The 22,631-nt window shown below is 41.7% G+C and overlaps 1 protein-coding gene across 1 annotated transcript in view; it reads left to right on the forward strand.

Moving 5' to 3' along the window:
• Positions 1-15,415: 15,415 nt before the first annotated feature.
• The window catches only part of LOC115644989, a 258,015-nt gene continuing 250,799 nt past the window's right edge, over positions 15,416-22,631 (forward strand). Inside the window, exon 1 of the mRNA XM_030549406.1 lies at positions 15,416-15,487. Within this exon, the coding sequence (XP_030405266.1) occupies positions 15,416-15,487 (72 nt within the window). The remainder of the gene's footprint in view (positions 15,488-22,631) is intronic.

A 22,631-nucleotide genomic window follows, 5' to 3' on the forward strand; every position in this document is an offset into this window, starting at 1 on the left:
CTTGTCTCTGGAGTGCAGGCAGGATTTCAAGTGTGGGTCTGATGCTGCAATCAACAGGATCCTCAAGGGGAGTTTTGCTTAGCTGGATTGCAGGACTAAGTCCGATATCCGTGCTGCATATATCACCATGGGCTGTCTGCTAATTATATGGGCAATAAAGTGTCACAACTGGGATGTTGGCCATCTAACCTAATGGTTGGCGTGGGAGTCAGGAGTCAGGCTGGGTCAGATACCAGGAGAACAGAGTCCAAAACAAGCCAGAGGGCAAACAGATTCAAGTGTCAGGAAGCACACAGGGGCAGGGTATCAGGAGATTAGGACTGCAGGGGAATCAGTCCTAAGCAGCCAAAACCCATTTGCATGGACAACTTCCTGTGTTTGGTTCCCTGCTTCTATTTAAACCAATCAGAGTCCAAGGAGTTCCTCCAATCTGATTCAAGGTCTGGAGTCCTCTGTCAGAGTTGACTTTCTAGTTCTGGGGACTGTTAGCAAGGCTCTGGCTGGCAATTTTGAAATTACTGGCTCCTAACACCAGGGCTGGCTCCAGCTTTTCTGCCGCCCTAGCAGCAAAAAATAAAGACGAGTGGTGGCACTTCGGTGGCAGCTCAATCGTGCTGTTTCTTCAGTGGCAGCTCAAAGAGGAAGAGAGGGAATGAGGGGCCCGCTATCGAATTCCCGCCGAAGACCCGAATGTGCCCATCCCAATACCGGACGGAGTGCCGCCCCTTTGAATTAGCCGCCCCAAGCACCAGCTTCCTACCTAACACCCCTGTGAAGTAGTGTTTGAGACTCACAATCCTTGACACCAAGCAATGCTACTCATGTCCCTTTTGACCCAAGGGAACCATAGCCTTGCCAGGTTGCTCCTATTAGGAGAAGATATTGATGATAGAGGTGGGTAATTCTTTGATGCAATCCTATTTATGTACAAAGAATATACAGTCTTATTTCCCTCAACACAGTAGGAACAAACAGCATGAGGCAGTTTCCTTGCTCATAATTCCAAGCCTTTCCAGTCATCACTCTGCCCACAAGAACCTTTCTCTTGGCTTCTTCTCAGGGTCATTCTACCCACGCTTGTCTGGCTTTTTGCTTCTCACATATAGTCACCCCCCTCCAAAACAGTGCTGTGTTTGCAAACCCTATGCTGTATTTGCAATCATTTCCTAGGGAAACCCCTCATGGCTCAATCTCTGCCCATGACTTGCATCTGGCCAGTGCTTTGAGCAATGGCTTCTAGTGTTTTACCATCTTACTCCGTAAAAAGAGCTTAATTTCTTCTTCAGTTTACCCAGAATGAAAGGTGACTAGCATGTCCATCAGTTTCAGTGAAGTCTGCAATTGCCCAATAATCAAAGATATGCTTGCTGGCAACTACCAACACCATCAAGCATCACAATACTTTGTCTTTCACCTGGGGATCTCAAAGTGCTTTGTCAGCATAAATTAATGAAATTAGGCCAGATTTCTCTGAAGTAGGTCAGAGTAATGGCACAAACTCTCTTAAGATTAGTAAACTGAAACACAGGTTATGTTTTTTGGTGATATTTGAGCAACGAGACTATGAATTTATAGCCTGATCTTGAGAGGTGCTGGGGCTACCTGCAAATCTACATGAGTATTATACTCAAGATGTTAGTTTCTGTTGTCATGCCAAGCTCCATGAAAATAATCTCACCTTGCAAAGCTTAGTGGACAAAATATATAACATACAAGAGAATTTCTGAATTTGGACAAGGGTGAAATTCTGTCGTTGCTTAAAAAAAAAAAAGACATTTATATAGTGTCTTTCATCCTGAATTGTCTTGAAATATTTCATAAATGATTTATACATAGCTTCATTTTAGTATTGTCATATATCTACTGACCGGGGGTCAAGGGTCACAGCCCCTGGCGCCCAACAGGGCGGGAGAGGAGAAATTTTGTCTTGGAACTGTAATGTTTTGATAAGTTGAATCTTCACTATCCATACAGAGCAGACTGGGCCTTGGGGCAAAATTTTCATATGTGGGCACCTAGTCAGGGTACCCAAATCCATCCTTAGGCACCTCTTATATACGTGTTGATTTTCAGATATGTTGAGCACCTACATTCTTGCTTAGTTCATCCCCAAAAGTGACTTTGGGCATACCTATCCATGACTTTAGGTTAGAAGTAGCTGGAAGAACAACATTTAAATTGATCCCACTTTTACACACTTATTTATTCATTGTAGAAAGGGGCATGTCCCATATAATATGCCAGAACTTCAGAATTATTCCTGTCCTGCAGAAAATTAGTAATATGTCTCAACAGGAACTCAGTGTTACTGACTGAAACTCAGCCAACTGGGCAGGAAATCCCATTCAGGACATGTGGAATTGTAAGGCTCCAACACTGTGCTATTGCTATTGTCTGCTCTGGGGCATAGTGCTCCGTCTTCAGAGTAACACACATCATTTGAACTTCTGTGAGTAAGAGGATTTTATTATTTTAAGTGATGCATACTGTGTTTTAGAGGAGGCTAAGACAGTGCTACATTTTTAAATAAATAATCCCTTGTCCTTTGGCAACACTTCTGATGTAGATGGTGTTACCTATGAGTAAACAGGTATATCCTGTGCACGTATTTGATTTCTAGGCAGGAAAATTACTTAAACATTGCTGGTACAACAGAATGTGCCTGTAACTGTGCCTTAGTGGGTCACAGCTGAGGATGCCAAAATCAGGATGAACTGCTGAGAAATCGGGCAAACATAACCCCAAACTGGTGGTTATTCTTTTATAAGATATACCAAACCAGCCACAAGAGTAAACTCCTCTTTCACCACACTGGCTAACAAGAATACATAAAAGCAGTTTCCTCAGGCATTCCAATCCTTATATCACCACAAAAAATACTGGATTCAGAGATGAGTGGTTCTTTACAGTCTCATCAAATAAGAGGTTCTTCTTATCCCTAAGGACCAGCCACACACCCAGGACAATATATAACTTAGATCTTACCCCAAAATCACGCTGATGCCAATCTTTTAGGATCTAAAATCTAAAGGTTTCTTTATAAAAAGAAAGGTGAGAGTTAAAATTGGTGAAAATAATCAATTACATACAGTAATTGCAAAGTTCTTGGTTCAGGCTTGTAGCAGTGGTGGAATAAACTGCTGGCTTAAGTCAAGTTTCTGGAGTATATCCAAAGCTTGAATGGGTTATTCAGTCCTTTGTTGAGAGCTTCAGTTTGTAGCAAAGTTCCTCCAGAGGTAAGAAGCAGGACTGAAGATAAAATAGAGATGCTTCCAGGGCCTTTTATAGCTTTTGCCATGTGGAGAGTATCCCAATGTTTTTACTGTGGAAAATTACAGCAACAAAATGGAGTTTGGAGTCAATCGCCAAGTCACATGTTCATGCCCAATGTCCCTCAGTTATTGCAGGAAGCCATTACCTATGCGCCAGGCAGCATGTTTACATGACAGTCCACTCAATGTAGCTGGGCATCTCCCACGGTCCATTGTCAACCAAGTGTTCCTTGATGAGCCACTTAATTTGAATAGTCCCTTCAAGATGTGCTGGGTGTTACCTTGTGGGCGTTACCCCAGGAGCAGACATTTGAAATCCAAATATAGAGCCAATACTTAACTTCAAATACAAAAATGATAGATGCATACAGATAGCATAATCATAACCAGCAAATCATAACCTTTTCATATGTTGGAGAAAAACTCAGTTCTCGCTTTTTGTTTGGGTGCAGCAAAATCAAATACTTTATTATTTCTCCAGCAATTGCAAGAAAGTGAGGGGGAGTGCCCTAGGACACAGGGTCGCTCCAGTCCCGGACAGGTCTCTCCACAGGTAAACAATTACAGCAAGCATTTATACCTTTGTTGCAGACAATAACAAGCATTAATAGAGACAATAATAAGCAACAACTGCATTTTGTTTATACATAGGCCATCCTGCTGTCTTATTTTTCTCACTTAAGAGACGCCAGTCTACATATTGTATTATCTACACAAGGTCGAAAAACAACTTATCACACAGTTCTTTTCCACTCACCTCACACAATTCTTGCTTCTACAAATCTCGCGTTACTAGGGTTACAGTTAGCCTAACTCTTGCTAACAGAGACTGTCATGCATTAAGATCCCCTACAAATCCCTGTCAGTTCTTTCTGTACTTCCACACATAGCACCTCACTCGATAACCTTTGTACATTTGCTGCGAATATACAACAGTGGATGCAACAATGATCTATCAATGTGATAACGTCACGCCTACTTACATGTATTTTTTTCCATGTGGATTTCTTGTAAACTTTGTGCTTCAACTGATGCATAAGATATACTGAGGGCCTGAAATGACCCAGTGTGTAAGTGATTTCTTTTTCATGCAGCCATTATGTAACAAAATAGCCATTTTTGCTGTATTTCTAAAATAGATGCAGAATGTTCAGTGATTTTATTTATTAAAGAAACAAAGAGAATTTTAAAAAGTTGTGGAACTAAACTCATCACTTTACTTATATTTTTGTAAAAAAAAAAAAAAAAAGCTTCTTATAGTAGTTGGATCACATCCTCATCTGAGGTAAATTGAATGCTTCATTCAGCTACAGAGTCTACACCAATTTTGATCAGCTAAGGATCTGGCCTGTTGACAGTAATATATATGTTTTCCCACAAAAAGATTTTAGAATGTACAGAATTCAGGTTTATGGTGAAAATATTTGTAAAGACACAGGATTTTTCTGCTATATATCTATAAGTTTATAATAATAATAATCATTATTAACAGGGTATATTATAAGTATGGCAAGGATTGTAGATGAATGTTTTTAGTCTATAGTAATATCCCCACATTCTTTTAAGCACATGTGGTTTCTTTTTAAATTAAATGATAGGGTAGGTGCTGACGTTAGTCTCATTGTGAAATCACTGTGTCGTTATTTGACGGGGGTGGATCTAGCCCTTAAAAACAGCATAGAGAATTAGCAATGCAAAGCAAGCTACATTTTAATGGGGAGTTTGCAAGTTTTCCTGCATACTGTTAAGTGACCTAAATGTATATAGTAATATTTGCTGCTGTTAAAAATGAAGTAATTTTTTTCCAGTATAAATTTTTTATAAAAGTGTTTACTTAGCATACAAGATCAGAATGGGCCCTTTATTCCTGGAACAGTTTTTGAACAACTCTGTTTGATTTTTATAAAAATTCACGTAGGGTCAAAATTGGGCTTTGGGTGGGGGGCTCCATGGAAGTTGTGGGGACAGAATCCTTTCTGTTCAACTCACAGAGGTCATGGAGCTCCAGTGAAGCCCCTTCTATAGATCTCTTTCTAGCCTATGTGTTGTAATAAAAAACACAGCACCACCAGTGATGGATATTTGGGGGTAGCATATTCATAGCGGTGTCAATCATGTGGGACATCTCCATGCCCACTCCCAATGACAATCGTGTTGATATACTCAGGGCTTGGCTACACAAGGAAATTTGACTGAAAAAAACCTATTCTGGAATAGTTCCCTGTGTGGATGCTCTATGCCAGAATAAAAGTCATTTTTATTCTTAAATAGTGTTTCCACACAGGGAGCTATTTCAGAATAACTGTTCTGGTCAATTTGCCTCTGTAGAAAAGCCCTTAGGATAAGTGTAACCAGATTGCCTGCATTTCTCTGTTCAGCCCACTCATGGAGCTTTCGTGGTGGGGTGGGTCTTGTGTGAATCTTCATGCTGTCTGGGGCGGGTGCTGTTTCTTTCTTTGTTTTGACAGTAGGTAGGACAATGGAGTCCTACTCTTCACTGGAAATGCTGGGTGCTATCACATTTAAACATTTTTTAAAATAATAATATGAAAAAATAAATCTTTGCTTGTAAGCCCACTGGGGCATTGTGATAGGGTATACAAATCCCAAACTCTGAACAACAGATGATTAATGCTCTGATTTGGACTCAGGTGGCCTTGCCCTGCCCCACCTGTGAGAGGTGTCAGACCTGAAGGGAGAATCATAAAAGATGGAAGACCATCACATTTGGTGGCAGATAAGGGAGGAGAGCAGGCTTCCAGTCCTCAACTCCTGGAGGGCAGGCTGACTGAAGGCTGGAGCCCTTCAGAGGGCTGCTAGTCCATGAACCAGAAAACTTTTTGGTATCTTCTGGGTAGGCAAATTCCCATCGCGTGTGCTCTCTCTCTCTTTTTTTTAAGATCCATGCATACGTTTTAGAGAAATATCCAGTGGACCTTTCTACATGGTAGCTTTTAAGTGGAGTTTGGTCTGTTTCCATGGAAACTATACATGTAAGGGTAGGCATTGGGTGAAAACAAGTATGTGCCATATTTTAACTAAAAATGAATACATCTTCATCCAATTTTGGGTAATTACGTTTTTCTTTAAAATAATGAGGACTATGCACTTTGTCTCATTTGTATAACTGTTGCCATGGCAACTGCCAATAACCTAACAACAGAGATCATGCTTTGTGTGAACAAATATTTTGATTCTACAAGCATTAATATCTTTTTTTTTTTTTACTTAAAATCAACTTTTAGGTAGTTGTTGTATACAATAAGATACTTTGACCTAATATGTATGGGTTTTTTCCTTTGTTTGCATCAGATTTGACTGTGTTGTAGTTGTGCTTCCTGAATGAACAATGAAATCTTATATATAGATTCCCCAAAAGCATCCATGAAGAGAGCAAATGCCGAAAAACACACATGTGATGTGGAGGCTCCTTTCACAAACTGACTAAACCAAGAGAGGTTTGATAATGATTACACTGCAATGCCAAAGCCTCTCACAGACTTCCTCGTAATGGTGTTAACAGGGACACAGAGACTGCACCATCCTCACAAATACAAAGATTCAGACAATACTTTCCCAAGATTTTATATATACCATTAGTGGAGGTGTGCAGAAACCTGACAAACACATCCTGTTATCATGGACTGTGAAAACCCTCACAGGCAATGTGGAGTTGATTAAGATACTCAACTGATAAGGTCATGGGATATCCTATAGTCAGCTGGATGAAATGAACACTGCCATCTGTGTACAGAAGTTAGCAGATGAGGATTAGTCAGATGTGTCAATACCATCCAACATTCTGCCCTGCATCGTGACAGCTTTGGCATATAACGTCTACAGACAGTGGTGTAGGGACATCACATAGAGTACATGGTAGTGCAGTGCAGCCACAGGTATCAACTCCTGGACAACCCAAGAGACCTCTACATTCAGAGAAAGTTTAAAAGAACTCCCCAAAATGCAGCATCACTCCTCCACCATTACTGATTCCTCCTTATAATGCTGGTAAGCAAATTGGCCCTCCTGTGATGGAACCCATGGAGATAGACTATGAAGAGGACATTCACAGTGCTCAAGTTAAGAATCAAGTATGGTCTCTGGTCAGATGAACAGAAGTATATAACTAGATGATCAGTTCCTGGACTGGCTTCAACATCCAGACATGCAACAAGGTCAGTGTGACTCAGGACAATGTGGGGTATTTGTCAGCCATGAATGTGCTAGCAACTGAGATGTCCACAGTCTACAAAATCCTTAATCAGACTCTAAAAATATTGGAAAAACTCATTTTGAAAGAGATGTGTATCTTTGACCAGGCACTGTGTGCCAAGGCTGCAGAAATTCTGGGGAAGAATGACAACAATTCCAACTCATAGTTATCAGAATGGGAATAGGAACAAAATATGCAATAGGATGTTGATCATTTAGGAAGAGATTGCAGGATGCTGGTCTCAGAGATTTTGAAGTTGTGTCTGGTATTTTTGCTGAAAGTTCCATCCACAACATACTAGAGGGATGGAAGTACAGCCAGGGGCAGCTCCAGGCACCAGCACGCCAAGCGCGTGCCTGGGGCAGCAAGCCATGGGGGGTGCTCTGCCAGTTGCTGCGAGGGAGGCAGGCAGGTTGCCTTCGGCAGCATGCCTGCAGAGGGTCCGCCGAATCCGCGGGACTGGGGACCTCCTGCAGACAAGCCGCCGAAGGCATTCTGCCTGCCGTGCTTGGGGTGGCAAGATACCTAGAGCCACTGAGCTGTTAGTCTACATAAATCAGTGCAAGAGGACTCAAGGACACAATCATCCAGATGGAAAAGCTGTACGATGTCCTTAACCATCCATCCTGTGTTTGGATCTGTCAGCTTTTCAAACCTGAGCTTCTCAAGGCATGAAAATGGCAACCTATCAGCATTTTGGATGCATTTCACTGATGATATTGATGCGGTTCTTGGTCTTATTTGAGCATCCAGAGAAGCTAATTAGTCACACGTATTCATGATTAGAGTCGTCTTAACCTGGTGTTTTGCTTACAACAAGCAGAATTATCCAAGATATCTGTCTGTGTACTACACACTCTTGGAAACAGAACATCCTGAGTGTTTGAGCATTTCAAAAAAGAGGCTTCTCTGTACAGACAGTGTCATCAAATCCATTTGGAAAAAATCCTGTAACAGATCCTCTTGAATGTCTGTTCAAATCCCTGTTTGAATTTCTATTCAAATCCTGTAAAAGAAAAGAGAAGGTGCATATGCATCATTCACATATAACAGGCTGGAAACAGAGCAGCCAACCCAGGATTTCTATGGTAGGCTGCCAAACAAAAACTGAAGACATTCGTTGACGTAAAGAAATTCAGGAAAACAAAACCCTCAGACAAGGAGATTATATTAAAGGCAGACCACAAGATTTTTGGCAAATGCTTTTGGTAGCAGCAAGCAGGCATCTGGACATGAGGGAAGTATTGCAGCACCTCTTAGGACCATTGTGCTGGGCTCTCACCAACATTGACGGCACCATGAGGGAAGACAAATTAAGAAGCCCTGGCAAGGAATCTTGAGAAAAGAGTAACAGTGGCTGACATAATACCTAGTTCATCTGCCTGCATCATAGATGGAATGGCTCTTGCATTCAAAATAAAGATTGAAAATAAAACATGGTGATCTGTCAGAGAACATCTTTATGTCATCCTTGAAGATTGGATCTGGCAGTGACACGATAGATGTGATCTTTGATACATACAATGAAATCTCCTTAAAAATCCATAGAGGGAAAATAGAAGATCAGGCTCTAGAGGGCTATTGAGCACAATAGTATCTGGCCACAAGATCCAACAATAGAGGTGCATTCTTGTCAGTTCTACCAGCAAGACTGCTCTCATCAAGTTCTTATGGAAAAGGCCTTGTTTCCTGAAGAAACTGGGCAAGAAAACCATGTGTGAGACATGTCAGGAATATTGTAACAAGCTTAGAAGGGGCATCAAACTTTCTGAACTTATTGTATCTCAGGACACCGATGTGCTAATTCTTAGCTTTTGTTTTTTTCAGGCACATAGGCAAAATCTATGTAAGATCTGGTACCAAAAATCAAATGAAGCAATGTACGCAAACTTGGCACATCACTAGGCAAGGGAGTCTGGACAGCCCTGTTAGGAATGCTCACATTCACTGTGTGTGATTGGCAGGATGTGTGAAAGTGAATGACCTAAAGTTGATCATCAGAGAAGAGTATCTTTGGAGAGCACTGTCAGAGCTAGGGCAACACTGGGTCTTGTCTGCAGATCTCTATCATCTTCTTCCAGAATTTCCCTGTAGAATGTATGCAGCCAAATGTCACAGAGGTAAATGAGCCAAGACACCAGCTGTTCTGCTCTAAGTAAGAAAGGAGAATCTGGCCAGCTGCCTCCATTCAAAGACTGCCTCCACATGTATGCTCTATGTCCATTTACCATGCTGCTGTCTGGCATAGTAGCTGGGAGAAGTATCCTGTCTTATAGCCCTGAAACAGGGAATGGCTGGATCATGGAGAATGTTGAGATGACAACAAAATGGATGAAAGGCTGCCTGCCCCGAGGTAGTCTTGTAATTGATGGCTTGTAAATGCATCAAAGAATGTAAACTACCTGATTGCCAATACCTTGCAAACAGACTCAAATGTTCTTCAGCATGTAGGCTGCAAATGTGTGAGAAATAAATGAGGATGAGGTGATAGTTAGTATGGGAGACAGTCTGGATGATGAAGATGTCAATACATATGGAGATGATATTCAGTCAGACAATGAATAGTGGCTTGTTTGTGGATTATCCATTTTATATCATTGTGAGCTTGGTAGGTCACTCATCAATGTAGTTATGGCAGAACATACAATAAAATTAGTACATTGAAAAAGCTTCAAAACATGGAGAGAGACATTTCTATTACATTATGTAGTATTTAGATGGTGGGAATGGTTTAATCATAAATTTTATAGATTTAGATTTGAAATTTTAAGATCCTTAGCATGATACGAAAATACTCCCTTTTGCTTACTGATGAACAATGTTTGAACAAATATACTCAAAGTGTGTTTCATTTAAGTCATTATATAACAAAAATCCCCTCCCCCCAATTGACAGCTACACCTCTACCTTGATATAATGCTGTCCTCAGGAGCCAAAAAAACTTACTGCATTATATCAAACTTGCTTTGATCCACTGGAATGCGCAGCCCCGCCCCCGCAGAGCACTGCTTTACCGCGTTATATCAGAATTTGTGTTATATCGGGTCGCGTTGTATCGAGGCAGAGGTGTACCACTAAACTATTATGAAGGAAGGTCCACCATAACTTTTATCATCTATTAACAAGGAGGTATTCAAAATGCATGAAGAGATTTTGCCCATCCAAATAGTACCAATGTGCTGTTTTTAGGAGTTAGCTGATGGACTGTGTTGTCTGGTAGACCCTCCTAAAGGAAAGGAGGGCCTGATGCTGACCCACCTTTTGAGGGTACTATTCCTCTGTGTATGTCTGTGAACTTAGTTGGGAGCCACAGCCCGATAAGGGCTATCTGAAGGAAGAAAGCTTTACCACAGTTGTGCAATAATTAATTTGTGTTAATTTCTTTTTTTTCCTGTTCATTGCCGGAACATTAGAAGCGGAGGACTATCTGGGACTCAGCCAGAGGGCTGAGCCTCTTCTGTCTGCAACTGGCATAGAAAGACACCTGGACATCACAGAGCAGGGACCCAGCCCAGGGTCTAGGGGCACTCTGGGGCAGGAACCCTGGTGACAGGCAAGGACCGTCTTTTTGCTCTGTGTTTGTACAGTGCCTAGTCCAATGGGGCTCTGGTCCATGACTAGGGCTCCTAGGTGCTACGTAAAACAAATTAATAATAATGAGAGATAACAACTAAATATACCGCTAGTATGCAGGTTACAGTATTTTATAAAATAGCAATTGTCGAACAGTGGTTAAATAAGAAATTAAATTATAGGTTTACAGATGTGAGTAAAAATTTTAAATCTATCAGGTCATATGATATAAGATCCGCCAAATGTAGAGTTAATAGAAATGTACTGCACCCTCTAGTCAATATATACCTAAGAAGCACCTTTTCCAATACAATTTTGGTAGTTTTATGATCAGAATGTGAATGCAATGAGATTTAGTTTATAAAGCTTGAATACAGTTTACTGTGATTGAAACACACAAAGTGCCAGCCTGGAATGCCAAGTAGCAGCAGTGGCCAGAAATGTCCTTTTCCATCCCTGAATAATCCCCAAACCAGTACACTATTGTCTATGAGGTGGTGTAGTGGGGCAGTTGCCCTGCTCCTGAAAAAAGGCTAGGTTGATTGGGGAAGCAGCCACAGCTGGGACCATGCCCCATTCAGGCCCCAGCTGACCCTATAGAAGAGTTGTGAGCCAGGAGCTGAGTCAGTTTCTCTCTTGCTCTGGAGAGAGAAGGATCTGGCTGCCTGGGAGCTCAGGTTATAGGGACTGGATCAAGGCTGGGGAAAGGCAAGGGGAGCTGGGGAGCTCCAGCCTGCTAAAACCAAACTAGGTACTGGGGTTGCAGAGGCTGCGGCTGGGGTTAGGCAGAGGCAGCAGGTCCTAACGCCTTGCCGATGACGAGTGGCCTTTTACAGACTGCAGTTTGCCCCGGTGAGGGGGGCTAGATGATGACTGGCAGTAGCCACTGAGGCAAGGTGGGGATAGAGGGTTAGTGGGGAAGACCCAAACTGTGGGTTACTGCTGGGGGCAGAACCCAGAGGAAAAGGGGCCCCGGGGGCCCTAAGGCAGGCAAGACACCAGCCTGCAGCGGGCGCTCTGGGCTGGACAAGAGCTAATGCCCAGGATAACCAGCAGGAGGTGCTGCACCAGTGAGTCTCACCTTGCTACAAGTGGGCATTGGTCATCCTTGTCATTATTACTTTTAGACTGGACACCTTCAACACACTTCATCTGGGACCAACTGCAAAGCCCACTTGCTAATTTTAACTGACTAAACAGAGCATATCACACTAGTGCTCTGTGCTCTGCACTGGCTACCAGTAAGAACCCAGCTGAAATTCAAATGGTTTGTATAAAATGATGGGGTCTAGATTAAGTGTTACCACTCAAGAAGGAGATCTTGGAGTCATTATGGATACTTCCCTGAAAACATCCACTCAATGTGCAGCGACAGTCAAAAAAGCGAAGAGAATGTTGGGAATCATTAAGAAAGGGATAGATATTAAGACAGAAAATATCATATTGCCTCTGTATAAATCCATGGTATGCCCACATCTTTAATACTGTGTGCAGATGTGGTCACCCCAGTTAAAAAAAAAAAAAAGAAGATATATTGGAATTGGAAAAGGTTCAGAAAAGGACAACAAAAATGATTAGGGATATGGAACAGCTTCCATATGAGGAGAAATTAATATGACTGAAACTCTTCAGTTTGGAAGAGAGATGACTGCAGGGGATATAATAACGGTCTATAAAATCATGACTGGTGTGGCAAAAGTAAATAAGGAAGTGTAATTGACTCCTTTTCATAATCCAAGAACTATGGCTCACCAAATGAAATTAATAGACAGCAGGTTTAAAACAAATAAAAGGAAGTATTTTTTTTCACACAATGCACAGTCAACCTGTGGAACACCTTTCCTGAGGATGTTGTGAAGGCCAAGACTATAACAGCGTTCAAAAAAGAACTAGATAAATTCATGGAGGATAGCTATTAGCCAGGATGGGCAGGGTTGATGTCCCTAGCCTCTGTTTGCTGGGTATGGGCGACAAGGTATGAATCACTTGATGATTACCTGTTCTGTTCATTCCCTCTGGGGCACCTAGCATTGGCTACTGTTGGAAGACAGGATACTGGGCTAGATGGACCTTTGGTCTGACTCAGTATGCCCATTCTTATGTTCTTCTGGGTTAGGGCCCAGCTGCCTCAGGGGTCACCTCTCCCTTACTGCTTCATGCTGACACAGTTCTAGAGTGGTAAGTTCAACTGGGTGGAGAATTTGAGTGTTTTTCCCTATAGCAAGGCTCTTTTCTCCTAATTAACAGGAAATCTCCACCTACTATTTCCCTGACTCCCCCCACAAATACATTTGGCAGCACTGCACACATTCCCTATTTTCATCTCCACCCCATAAGATTAAATGCTCCTATGCCCCAACTGACATGCCAGAGCTGTTTGGGAGGGTGTGTATGGGAGAAGAGCAAAGTGCACACTTAATCTTGAGTCATAGAGCCAGGGGACTTAATTGAGTGACTTCATAGTGGGCCCCAGATTCACTTCAGCCAGCAACTTTTCAGTTGTGGCATCATTGGCTGGAACTCATCAAGTAATGGAAAAATGTATTTACCTAAAAAGCTGCCTGAATTCCCAACTAGTGCTATTCACGAGGAGTTATTTGATTAGCTCTTGTGCTGACTAATGTGTTTTGGAGTTAATATATTATGAGATGGATGAAAACCCATATGATTTAGGAAACTAATTTTTTTTTTATCGTTGGATCTGAAGCTAGTTAGAAATCTGGGTATTTTTTCCACAAGAAAATAATGGATCCTACATGATTCAATCCTCATATTTTTGTACCAAGTATGTAAAAAAATTCCATGCATATTACTGTCTCCTTCTACTCAAAAGAGCTTCAAAGGTGAAAATGGTGTTTGGGGACCTAGCTAACCCTTTGCGCCTTTGAGAATCTTCCCTATTGAGTCTACTGGCATCAAAGACATCCTGCACACACTAGCCCCACACTGTTATGCGCCAAATACTACTCTCAGTTAACCAGGTAAAGTCCCTGTTGAGTTTGATTGAATTGGGAAAATAAAGGTAATGGTATTCCTTCAAGTTCTGGTCACTTTACAGGCCAAAACAAGATGCTGTTCTCAGTAGATTGTGCAGCTCATGAGTGTACTCTGGCTATACAGGGCTCTTCAGACCTGATTTCATCTTGGTGGGGCTCAGATACCTGCTGGTTCCTTGGACTTGGATCCTTTTAGATTGGAGAAAAATATAATTGGTATGATCATCTAGGCCAACCCTGTCAGAGTGTCAAAATAAGCTGTTATGCAGAGTAGACTGTAGATCTTCATAATATGATACTTCCATTCCATTTTGCCATGCTTTGATCAGCAGTGAAACAGTTAATAACACGACATCTAAAATGTCATCATTAGCATACAAGTTTAAACTCATTGACATTCATAATTCATGGATATAAACTGGCCATCAGGAAGTTTAGATTTGAAATTACGTGAAGGTTTCTAACCATCAGAGGAATGAAGTTCTGGAACAGCCTTCCAAGGGGAGTAGTGGGGGCAAAAGACATATCTGGCTTTAAGACTAAGCTTGATAAGTTTATGGAGGGGATGGTATAATGAGAGAGACTAATTTTGGCAATTAATTGGTCTTTGACTATTAGCGGTAAATATGCCCAGTGGCTTGTGATGGGATGCTAGATGGAGTGGGATCTGAGTTACTACAGAGAATTCTTTCCTGGTGTCTGGCTGGTGAGTCTTGCCCACATGCTCAGGGTTTAGTTGATCACCATATTTGGGGTTAGGAAGGAATTTTTCTCCAGGTTAGATTGGCAGAGGCCCTGGGAGTTTTTCACTTCCTCTGCCATGTGGGACACAGGTCACTTGCTGGAAGATTCTCTGCATCTTGAAGTCTTTAAACCATGATTTGAGGACTTCGGTGGCTCAGACATAGGTTTGATACACAAGTGGGTGGGTGAGACTCTGTAGCCTGCATTGTGCAGGAGGTCAGACTAGATGATCATAATGGTCCCTTCTGACCTTAAAGTCTATGACTCTATAAGTCAATTAATACTCTCAGAGCTATTGTTTTAGGCTCTCTGCACACTCAGGTAGACCTTTTTGCATCAGTTGCACCTGTTCCACATTTTCAAGGTTTCCTTTACCTTCCTCCCAATTAATCTGTACTTATTGTTAAAGAAAAGTTCAGATTCCAAAGAACGGGAAGGCAGCTTGGCAGAGAAGTAAGTGAATGTGTATCTCAATATGACTCAACTGAAGTGTTTGAGATAGAGACTGGTGTTATCATGGCAACAGGGTAACCAGGGTGTTGTTTCCTCTCTAGATATTCAGAATCAAACTATAGAATGGAAACGAAATTGACTATGGAATAAAAGCCAAACCAAATATGAGGCAGGAACCAGAAGTGGGAGCCAAATTGAATATTTCAGAATACCACAGACAGGATGGGCACATGGGGGTATGTTACAGGTATTTGGGGTCTGATGCAATTTTGAGTTTTACAGAAGGGTCTAGTGAATACATAATGAATACATTACTGATACCTATCTCCTGTGCTTCTTGCCCTCATGTGGAAGAGGAGAGAAACACACTACTCCCATCTTTGGAGAAGCAGAAATTTTATTAAAGTTAATGTTTAAAATTAAATATATACAAGTTAAGAGGGAAGGTACTGTACATCTGGGGTCAGGCTTGAGCTATGAGGGATTACAGGTATTGCTTACAAGGAACACGAAATACATACATATCACATAACTAGCATAGACCCAGTTTGGGGTGCAGAAGTTTTTAAAGCATTAGTGGATAAGTGGGCTTGGATACGCCATCCAGGGAATGTATTAAGAGTCCAAGTTAGTATCGGTGTAGTGAAATAAATGGGTGGGTTGTGTCCCTTGGTTTGTCAGGGAAAATACAGCAAAGTACAATCCACTAGCCTCTGCAGAGAGGAGCAGAAATCCCCCTCCTGCTCCCCCTCCCTTTGCTTCAGAGCTTGAGCCCAAATGTCTACACAGTTCTCTTTAGTGCCATAGTGTGAGCCCCACAAGCCTGAGTTTGTTGACTGGGGCTCTGAGACTTACTGTCATGGGCTGCTGCTCACTCTGTACATGCACCTTTAGGCACTTTTGAACATTGTGCTCACATCAACCAAAAGGCAAAAACATAATTCAGAATAGTATTCATTTCAGTAGTCCCACTTTTCTTCAGTTCCATTGGAAATGAACAGTTCATGTCAGCATTTGGGTAGGAGGTGGGAAGCTGATTTCTAATATGTCACTTTCAATAGATGCTAGGAGGTAAGACATTGAAAAGCCAGAGAGAATCTTTTGTCATGAATTCTAAAAATATTTACTCTTTTTAAACACAGAATTATATAGAGTGTCATAAATGTATGTGCCCCTGTATATAGATACTGTAAAAAACAATTTCCTGCTTTGAAGAACTTATTCAAATGAATACAATGCAAACAGTATAGGCTCAGGTACAAAACTTGGTGCAGACAGTATGGGAGGGGAAATTAGCATTGGAAAGCTATGGGAAAGAAGTAGGCTCTCAAAGGGAATGCACTGGTATAGGGAGGTTTTTTCCCCCCAAGTTCAGGTGCAAGCAGTCAAGGGTAGAAAGAGAAGACACAGGAGAAGGTATTAGAAGGTGCATGGAGGATAAGGACAGAAGGATTGAGAATGGGGAAATCTAAATTCATTGGAGATTACTGGCTAATCCTGAAATTTTGCTCTACTTTGACTCCCTCACCTTAGCATCAGTGGGCATTTTGAAAGATGACTAAACAAAATCTCAGTAAGGATTTCAGGATTTGCCTCATGTGTTTCTGTATTGAAGTACATATACAAGCATCTACTGGTGTTACTGCAGCAAAGTGAGGATTGATACTTAGGAATCACTGTTGAAAATGAGACAGCAATTGTGCACAAAAGAGAAATATTTCTCTTCCCTCCTCTTTCCCTGGAGATGTAGAAAATTGTATGGACCTGGGATGGTGTTTTGTTTTTGAAGGTGAAGAAATCCTATGATATGTAGGATTAAGACACCTGTGATTTTTGTGAAGATTGCCAACCAGGGAAGAAGAGAAGCTAAGCAGTTGCTGAAGAGGAGAGCCACGATCAATGTAAATTGATGCAGTGTATCAGAAAGATCACTGGGTTTTATGGTGCACTGTGACTGAACTGGCTATAACTTGATGCAAAGTAAGATGTGAAAGAGTCTCTGTTTTTCCTTGTTTAGAAGTAGGTGAGTTGCCTTTAGGAAGCAGATGTTTAATAAATAAATCCAAGTAACGATTGCTCTACAATGTGATGTGTGTGGGCAGAACACTGCCTGTGTAGGGGGGGCCTACTGAAGTCTGTGGGATTCCATGTGAGTACCTGGGTATGCCCCAAGAGCATGTGGTATCAGGACCATAGTGAGTAATCTGATAGGAACACAGCAGCTACTATCTTCATTTCCTCTCTGAAATGAACTCCCACATTTATTGTTAATCGGAAATACAGACTGTTCTTGTGGACTTTTAACAGAGAACATTTTTCACATCAAGGGCCAGTTCTTCATTTGGTGTAAATGACTGTATCTCTATTGACAGTATCTCTATTGACTTCAACGGATCTATGCTGATTTACACCAGCTGAGGCTCTGGCCCATAAGTCACAGAAGTTATTTATATCACGTCTATTTATGTTAACACTCTCTCTGTGTGTTAATGTGTATATACACGCTCTCTCTCTTTCTTCTAGAGATTACTGAAATACTTTTGTCATATATGTAGGGTCATATTAATAAGAGACAAAGGCACTACCTTAGTGGGTGATGAACTCATTTTGTGTAAACCTCATGGGTTTGAAAATTCAACTCAACATTATTGGGTTCAGAGTCTGCTTAGGAGATTCTGTGCAAATTGGAGGAAAGCGTGGAAGGGAAAAATCAATTTAAAAGTGTGTGCATGTATGGCAAATAGAAGAGACAACAGGCCAAATGAAAAACTACAAAAAAGGCATTAGGAATTAGCTGAGAGAGCAAGAGAGAAATTCCAGTGAAAGAGAAGGATCTTACAGGGCTTTGAGTCCAGTCCCCTGAGTGCCAGTGCAAGACTGTTCCCTTTGGTATATTGCCCAGTGCTTTAACCAGTCCAATTACAAAATGCCTTTATGCCTTTGGATACCTTTATCTGCCTGACATTGGTCTCCCGACTTCGTATTTCCAGGGTATTCCAAAGTATATTTGGTTCTGCAGTGCATTTTTGGTTGTTTATATCAAGAATTTCAAGAATTGCCATTGAAGGCTGGGAATTGGGATCAGCAACTAAATTGAAAGGTCAGAGACTAAACATCTATATTGATGTTCTGCAAATTGATTTGCATTTAAAAAAAAGTGTCAGCATTTAATTTGTTGTTGTTGTTAGCCCTACGATCATCTTTGTTGAATTTCTTTTATTGTCCAGGTGCAAAGGTGCTGGAGTTGCATCTGAAATCAGGCAGTTAAATATTTTTCTGGTTCCATAGTCTGACATTATATTAATGGTTACTGGCTCTCAGACATCTAAGTGTAAAATCTGATGTGATGATCCAACAAATGAATAACACAAATCTCTCAATCTTTTATAACTCAGTCCTATTGAACTGTTAAAATTGGAGGCCAGATCCTCAGCTCACTTGATTTCACTGAAGTTGTGCTGATCAATGCTAGCTGAGTATCTGGCCCTGACTTTATAAATTGCCCAGATTTCAAAGCTTGAACGAATGGATTTTGGCAATGCAGAACCAAATTCTCTGCTGGTGTAAATGTGTGCAACTCCATTGAATTCAGGGGAGTTTTGTCCTTTTACACCATAAGAGAACTTGGTCCATAGTCTGGTGGTCAGAGCAAGGGCTTAGGAATGAACATTTATGAGTTGTATTTTTATCTCTGCCATTGATTCACTGTGTGGCTTAGGTCAAATCCCTTAATGTTCGTGTTTCTCAGTTGACTCAATTGAATATTATATTATTTTTACATTTCTCTCCCACCAGAGATGTAAGAATTAATTGTTTTTAAAGTGCTTTGAGATCTTCAGAGGAAAATGCAGAGTGATTATTCTTGTTCTATTGCAGTGGTTCTCAAACTTTTGTACTGGTGACCCTTTTCACATAGCAAGCCTCTGCCCCTTATAAATTAAAAACACTTTTTTATATATTTAAAACCATTATAAATGCTGGATGCAAAGCAGGGCTTGGGGTGCAGGCTGACAGCTCCCGACCCCCAGTTTGAGAACCCCTGTTCTATTGGCGCCAAGTAAATCAGAACAGCGCACTTGGCTGCAGGCAACATGTCCACCATTTTTAGAAACTGGCTTACAATTCCTCCATCTGCTAGAGAGGCAATGTCATAAACAGATAGCTAAGGGTTAATGTCTCTTTCACCTGAAACACCTGACCAGAAAACCAATCAGGAAACCGGATTTTTTCAACTTTGGGTGGAGGGAAGTGTGTGTCTGAGTCTTTTGTCTGTCTGCCTGTTTCCTCTGAGCTTTGGAGAAGTAGTTCTATTTTCTAGTCTTCTGTTTCTAAGTGTAAGGACAAAGAGATCAGATAGTAAGTTCTATGGTTTCTTTTCTTTGGTATTTGCATGAATATAAGTGCTGGAGTGCTTTGATTTGTATTCTTTTTGAATAAGGCTGTTTATTCAATATTCTTTTAAGCAATTGACCCTGTGTTGTATCATCTAAATACAGAGAGCGCATTTGTATGTATTTTTCTTTCTTTTTATATAAAGCTTTCTTTTAAGACCTGTTGGAGTTTTTCTTTACTTCGGGGAAATTGAGTCTGTACTCACCAGGGAATTGGTGGGAGGAAGAAATCAGGGGAGTTCTGTGTGTTGGATTGCTAGCCTGATTTTGCATTCCCTCTGGGGGAATAGGAAAGTACTTTTGTTCCAGGATTGGGAACGGAGAGGGGGAATCACTCTGCGTAGTTTCACAGAGCTTGTGTCTGTGTATCTCTCCAGGAGCATCTGGAGGGGGGAAGGGAAAAAGGATTATTTCCCTTTGTTGTGAGACTCAAGGGATTTGGGTCTTGGGGTCCCCAGGGAAGGTTTTTCAGTGGGACCAGAGTGCCCCAAAACACTCTAATTTTTTGGGTGGTGGCAGCAGTACCAGGTCCAAGCTGGTAACTAAGCTTGGAGGTTTTCATGCTAACCCCCATATTTTGGACGCTAAGGTCCAGAATCTGGGAATAAGGTTATGTCAGGCAATAACGTGACATTTTCAATGGTATGCAACGTTGGCATGTTCTTTGCTCAGTGATCTCTTTCAAACAATACCAGACATGACTGCTGAATAGGGAAGTAATTATTTTATCACTTAGTTTTACTTTCATTGGGTACTTACTCCACCACTGCTCCTAGAGACATAATATTGCTAAACATGATTTGATGGAAGAGTGCTGTACTCCAGTGGCTCTCAACCTTTCAGACAACTGTACCCTTTTCAGGAGTTTGATTGGTCTTGCATACCCCCCAGCTTTCACCTCACTTAAAAACTACTTGCTTACAAAATCACACATAAAAATTCCAGAGTGTCACAGTACACTACTACTGAACAATTGCTGACTTTCTCATTTTTACCATATAATTATAAAATAAATCAATTAGAATATAAATATTGTACTTATATTTCAGTATATAGAACAAGTCATTGTATGAAATTTTAGGTTTTACTGACTTTGCTAGTGCTTTTTATGTAGGCAAATATCTAAATGAGCTCATTTACCTCCTGGAAGACCTCTGCATACCCTCGGGGGTACGGATACCCCTGGTTGAGAACCACTGCTCTACTCCTTAAAGACCGTTTCTTACACAGTAACAGTTCATGTAGGTCCTGATCAGTGATGAGCTGCCAGAATGTTAATAACTGGTTCCCCACCAGGTCTTCGGTGGCACTTCGGTGGCAGGTCCTTCACTCACTCTGGGCTTTCAGCGGCACATCCTTCAGTGCTGCCAAAGACCCGAAGCGAGTGAACAACCAGCCACCAAAATGCCACTGATGACCCGGTAGGGAACCGGTTATTAAGCACCTCCCGGTGAGTACAAGCCTGAGACCCTCCACCCGAACTGCCCCACCAGCATTCCACCCCCTACCCAATACGCCCTGCTCCCTGTCCCCTGACTGCCCCGACCCTGTCCACCACCATCCTGACAGACCCCTGGAACTCCCACGCTTACCCAACTCCCCCTGTTCCCCGTCCCCTGACTGCCCCCCCAGAACCTCCGCCCCCTCCAACCACTCCCTGCCCCTTATCCAGTCCCAGCCCTGCCCCCTTACCATGCTGCTCAGGGCAGCGTGTATGGATGCCATGCGGCTCGCTGGAGCTCGCAGCCCCACCCCCTTACCATGTTGCTCAAAGCGGCAGGAGCTGCCGAGCTGCCCAGGACAGTCCAGAGCACTGGCAGCATGGCTTGCTGAGGCTCTGCGAGAGGTGGGAAGGTGGGGGAGGGGCTGGAGGAGCCTCCCTAGCCAGGAGCTCAGGCGAGCTGGACAGGACTGTCCCACGGGCCGGATGTGGCCCGCGGGCCAGAGTTTGCCCACTCCTTTAACAACTGGTTCTAAACCGGCTTCTAAATTTAACAACTAGTTCGCGTGAACCAGTGTGAACTGGCTCCAGCTCACCACTGGTCCTGATCTAAACTCCTCTGGATTTGGGTCAGACATATAGTGTAAATTTACAAAACCTTTCATATTCTTAATGGGTCCTACATAGTGTGCAAGAAATGTGATCAGAAAAATATTTTTGCCCAGTGGTACTATCAAATGTAAATGAATAAAAAATAAAATGCTATGAGACAATCAGCTAAAGTGCAAAGGATGACGATGATGATTTTAATAGGTATCAGTGATCATTGACCAAAGATATCCTGTAATAAACTGCATGGAAAAAATAAGAATCTTCAGGGATACACTGGTGTTATTAGCCACAACAATGTTTTGATAAATATACAGTGAGAATTTGGAAGCGAGCCTGCATCGTTATCTCAGCTACCGGAAATAATAGCAAGAGATTTGGTGAAAATTGCAGGGAGTTTGGCTATAATTTGAGTAGTAGTGATCAAATGATGAAAAAAATATATACAAATATATTTACAAATAAATGAGGCTGACTTGCTCTGCTGCTATGTGTTGCTTGTGTAAATATCTGGATGAGTATCAGGTATACTTAAGAGGAGGGATTTTCAAAAGTTCCTAAGGGAGTTAGGAGCACAGCTCCTGTCAAAAGTCAATGGGACTTATGCTCCTAAATCTTGTAGGTGCTTTTGAAAATTTCTCTGCAAAATCTTCATGAATCCCCAAATATTCACATGCTTTGCACAAATGATTATTTGTTTGAAAATTCAGGCTGGAAGTGTTTTATTCCCATTTGTCTTTTGTCTGCTTTTATCCTCTCCTTAAAAAGTTTGTTATCCATTCAGGGAGTGAAAATGATGCCATTGAATTTAGGTGACCAATCATACATCACAAACAACAAAGAGCAATACCAAAGGTGAATTGTTCATGTACAACCCAGAGGCTGAAAATTTGCAGAAATCAGGAGTGATTCAGGAATAGAGAAGGGGGCTAAATTCTC

This window comes from Gopherus evgoodei, chromosome 2, assembly GCF_007399415.2.
Source record: "Gopherus evgoodei ecotype Sinaloan lineage chromosome 2, rGopEvg1_v1.p, whole genome shotgun sequence".
NCBI classification, from domain to species: domain Eukaryota; kingdom Metazoa; phylum Chordata; order Testudines; family Testudinidae; genus Gopherus; species Gopherus evgoodei.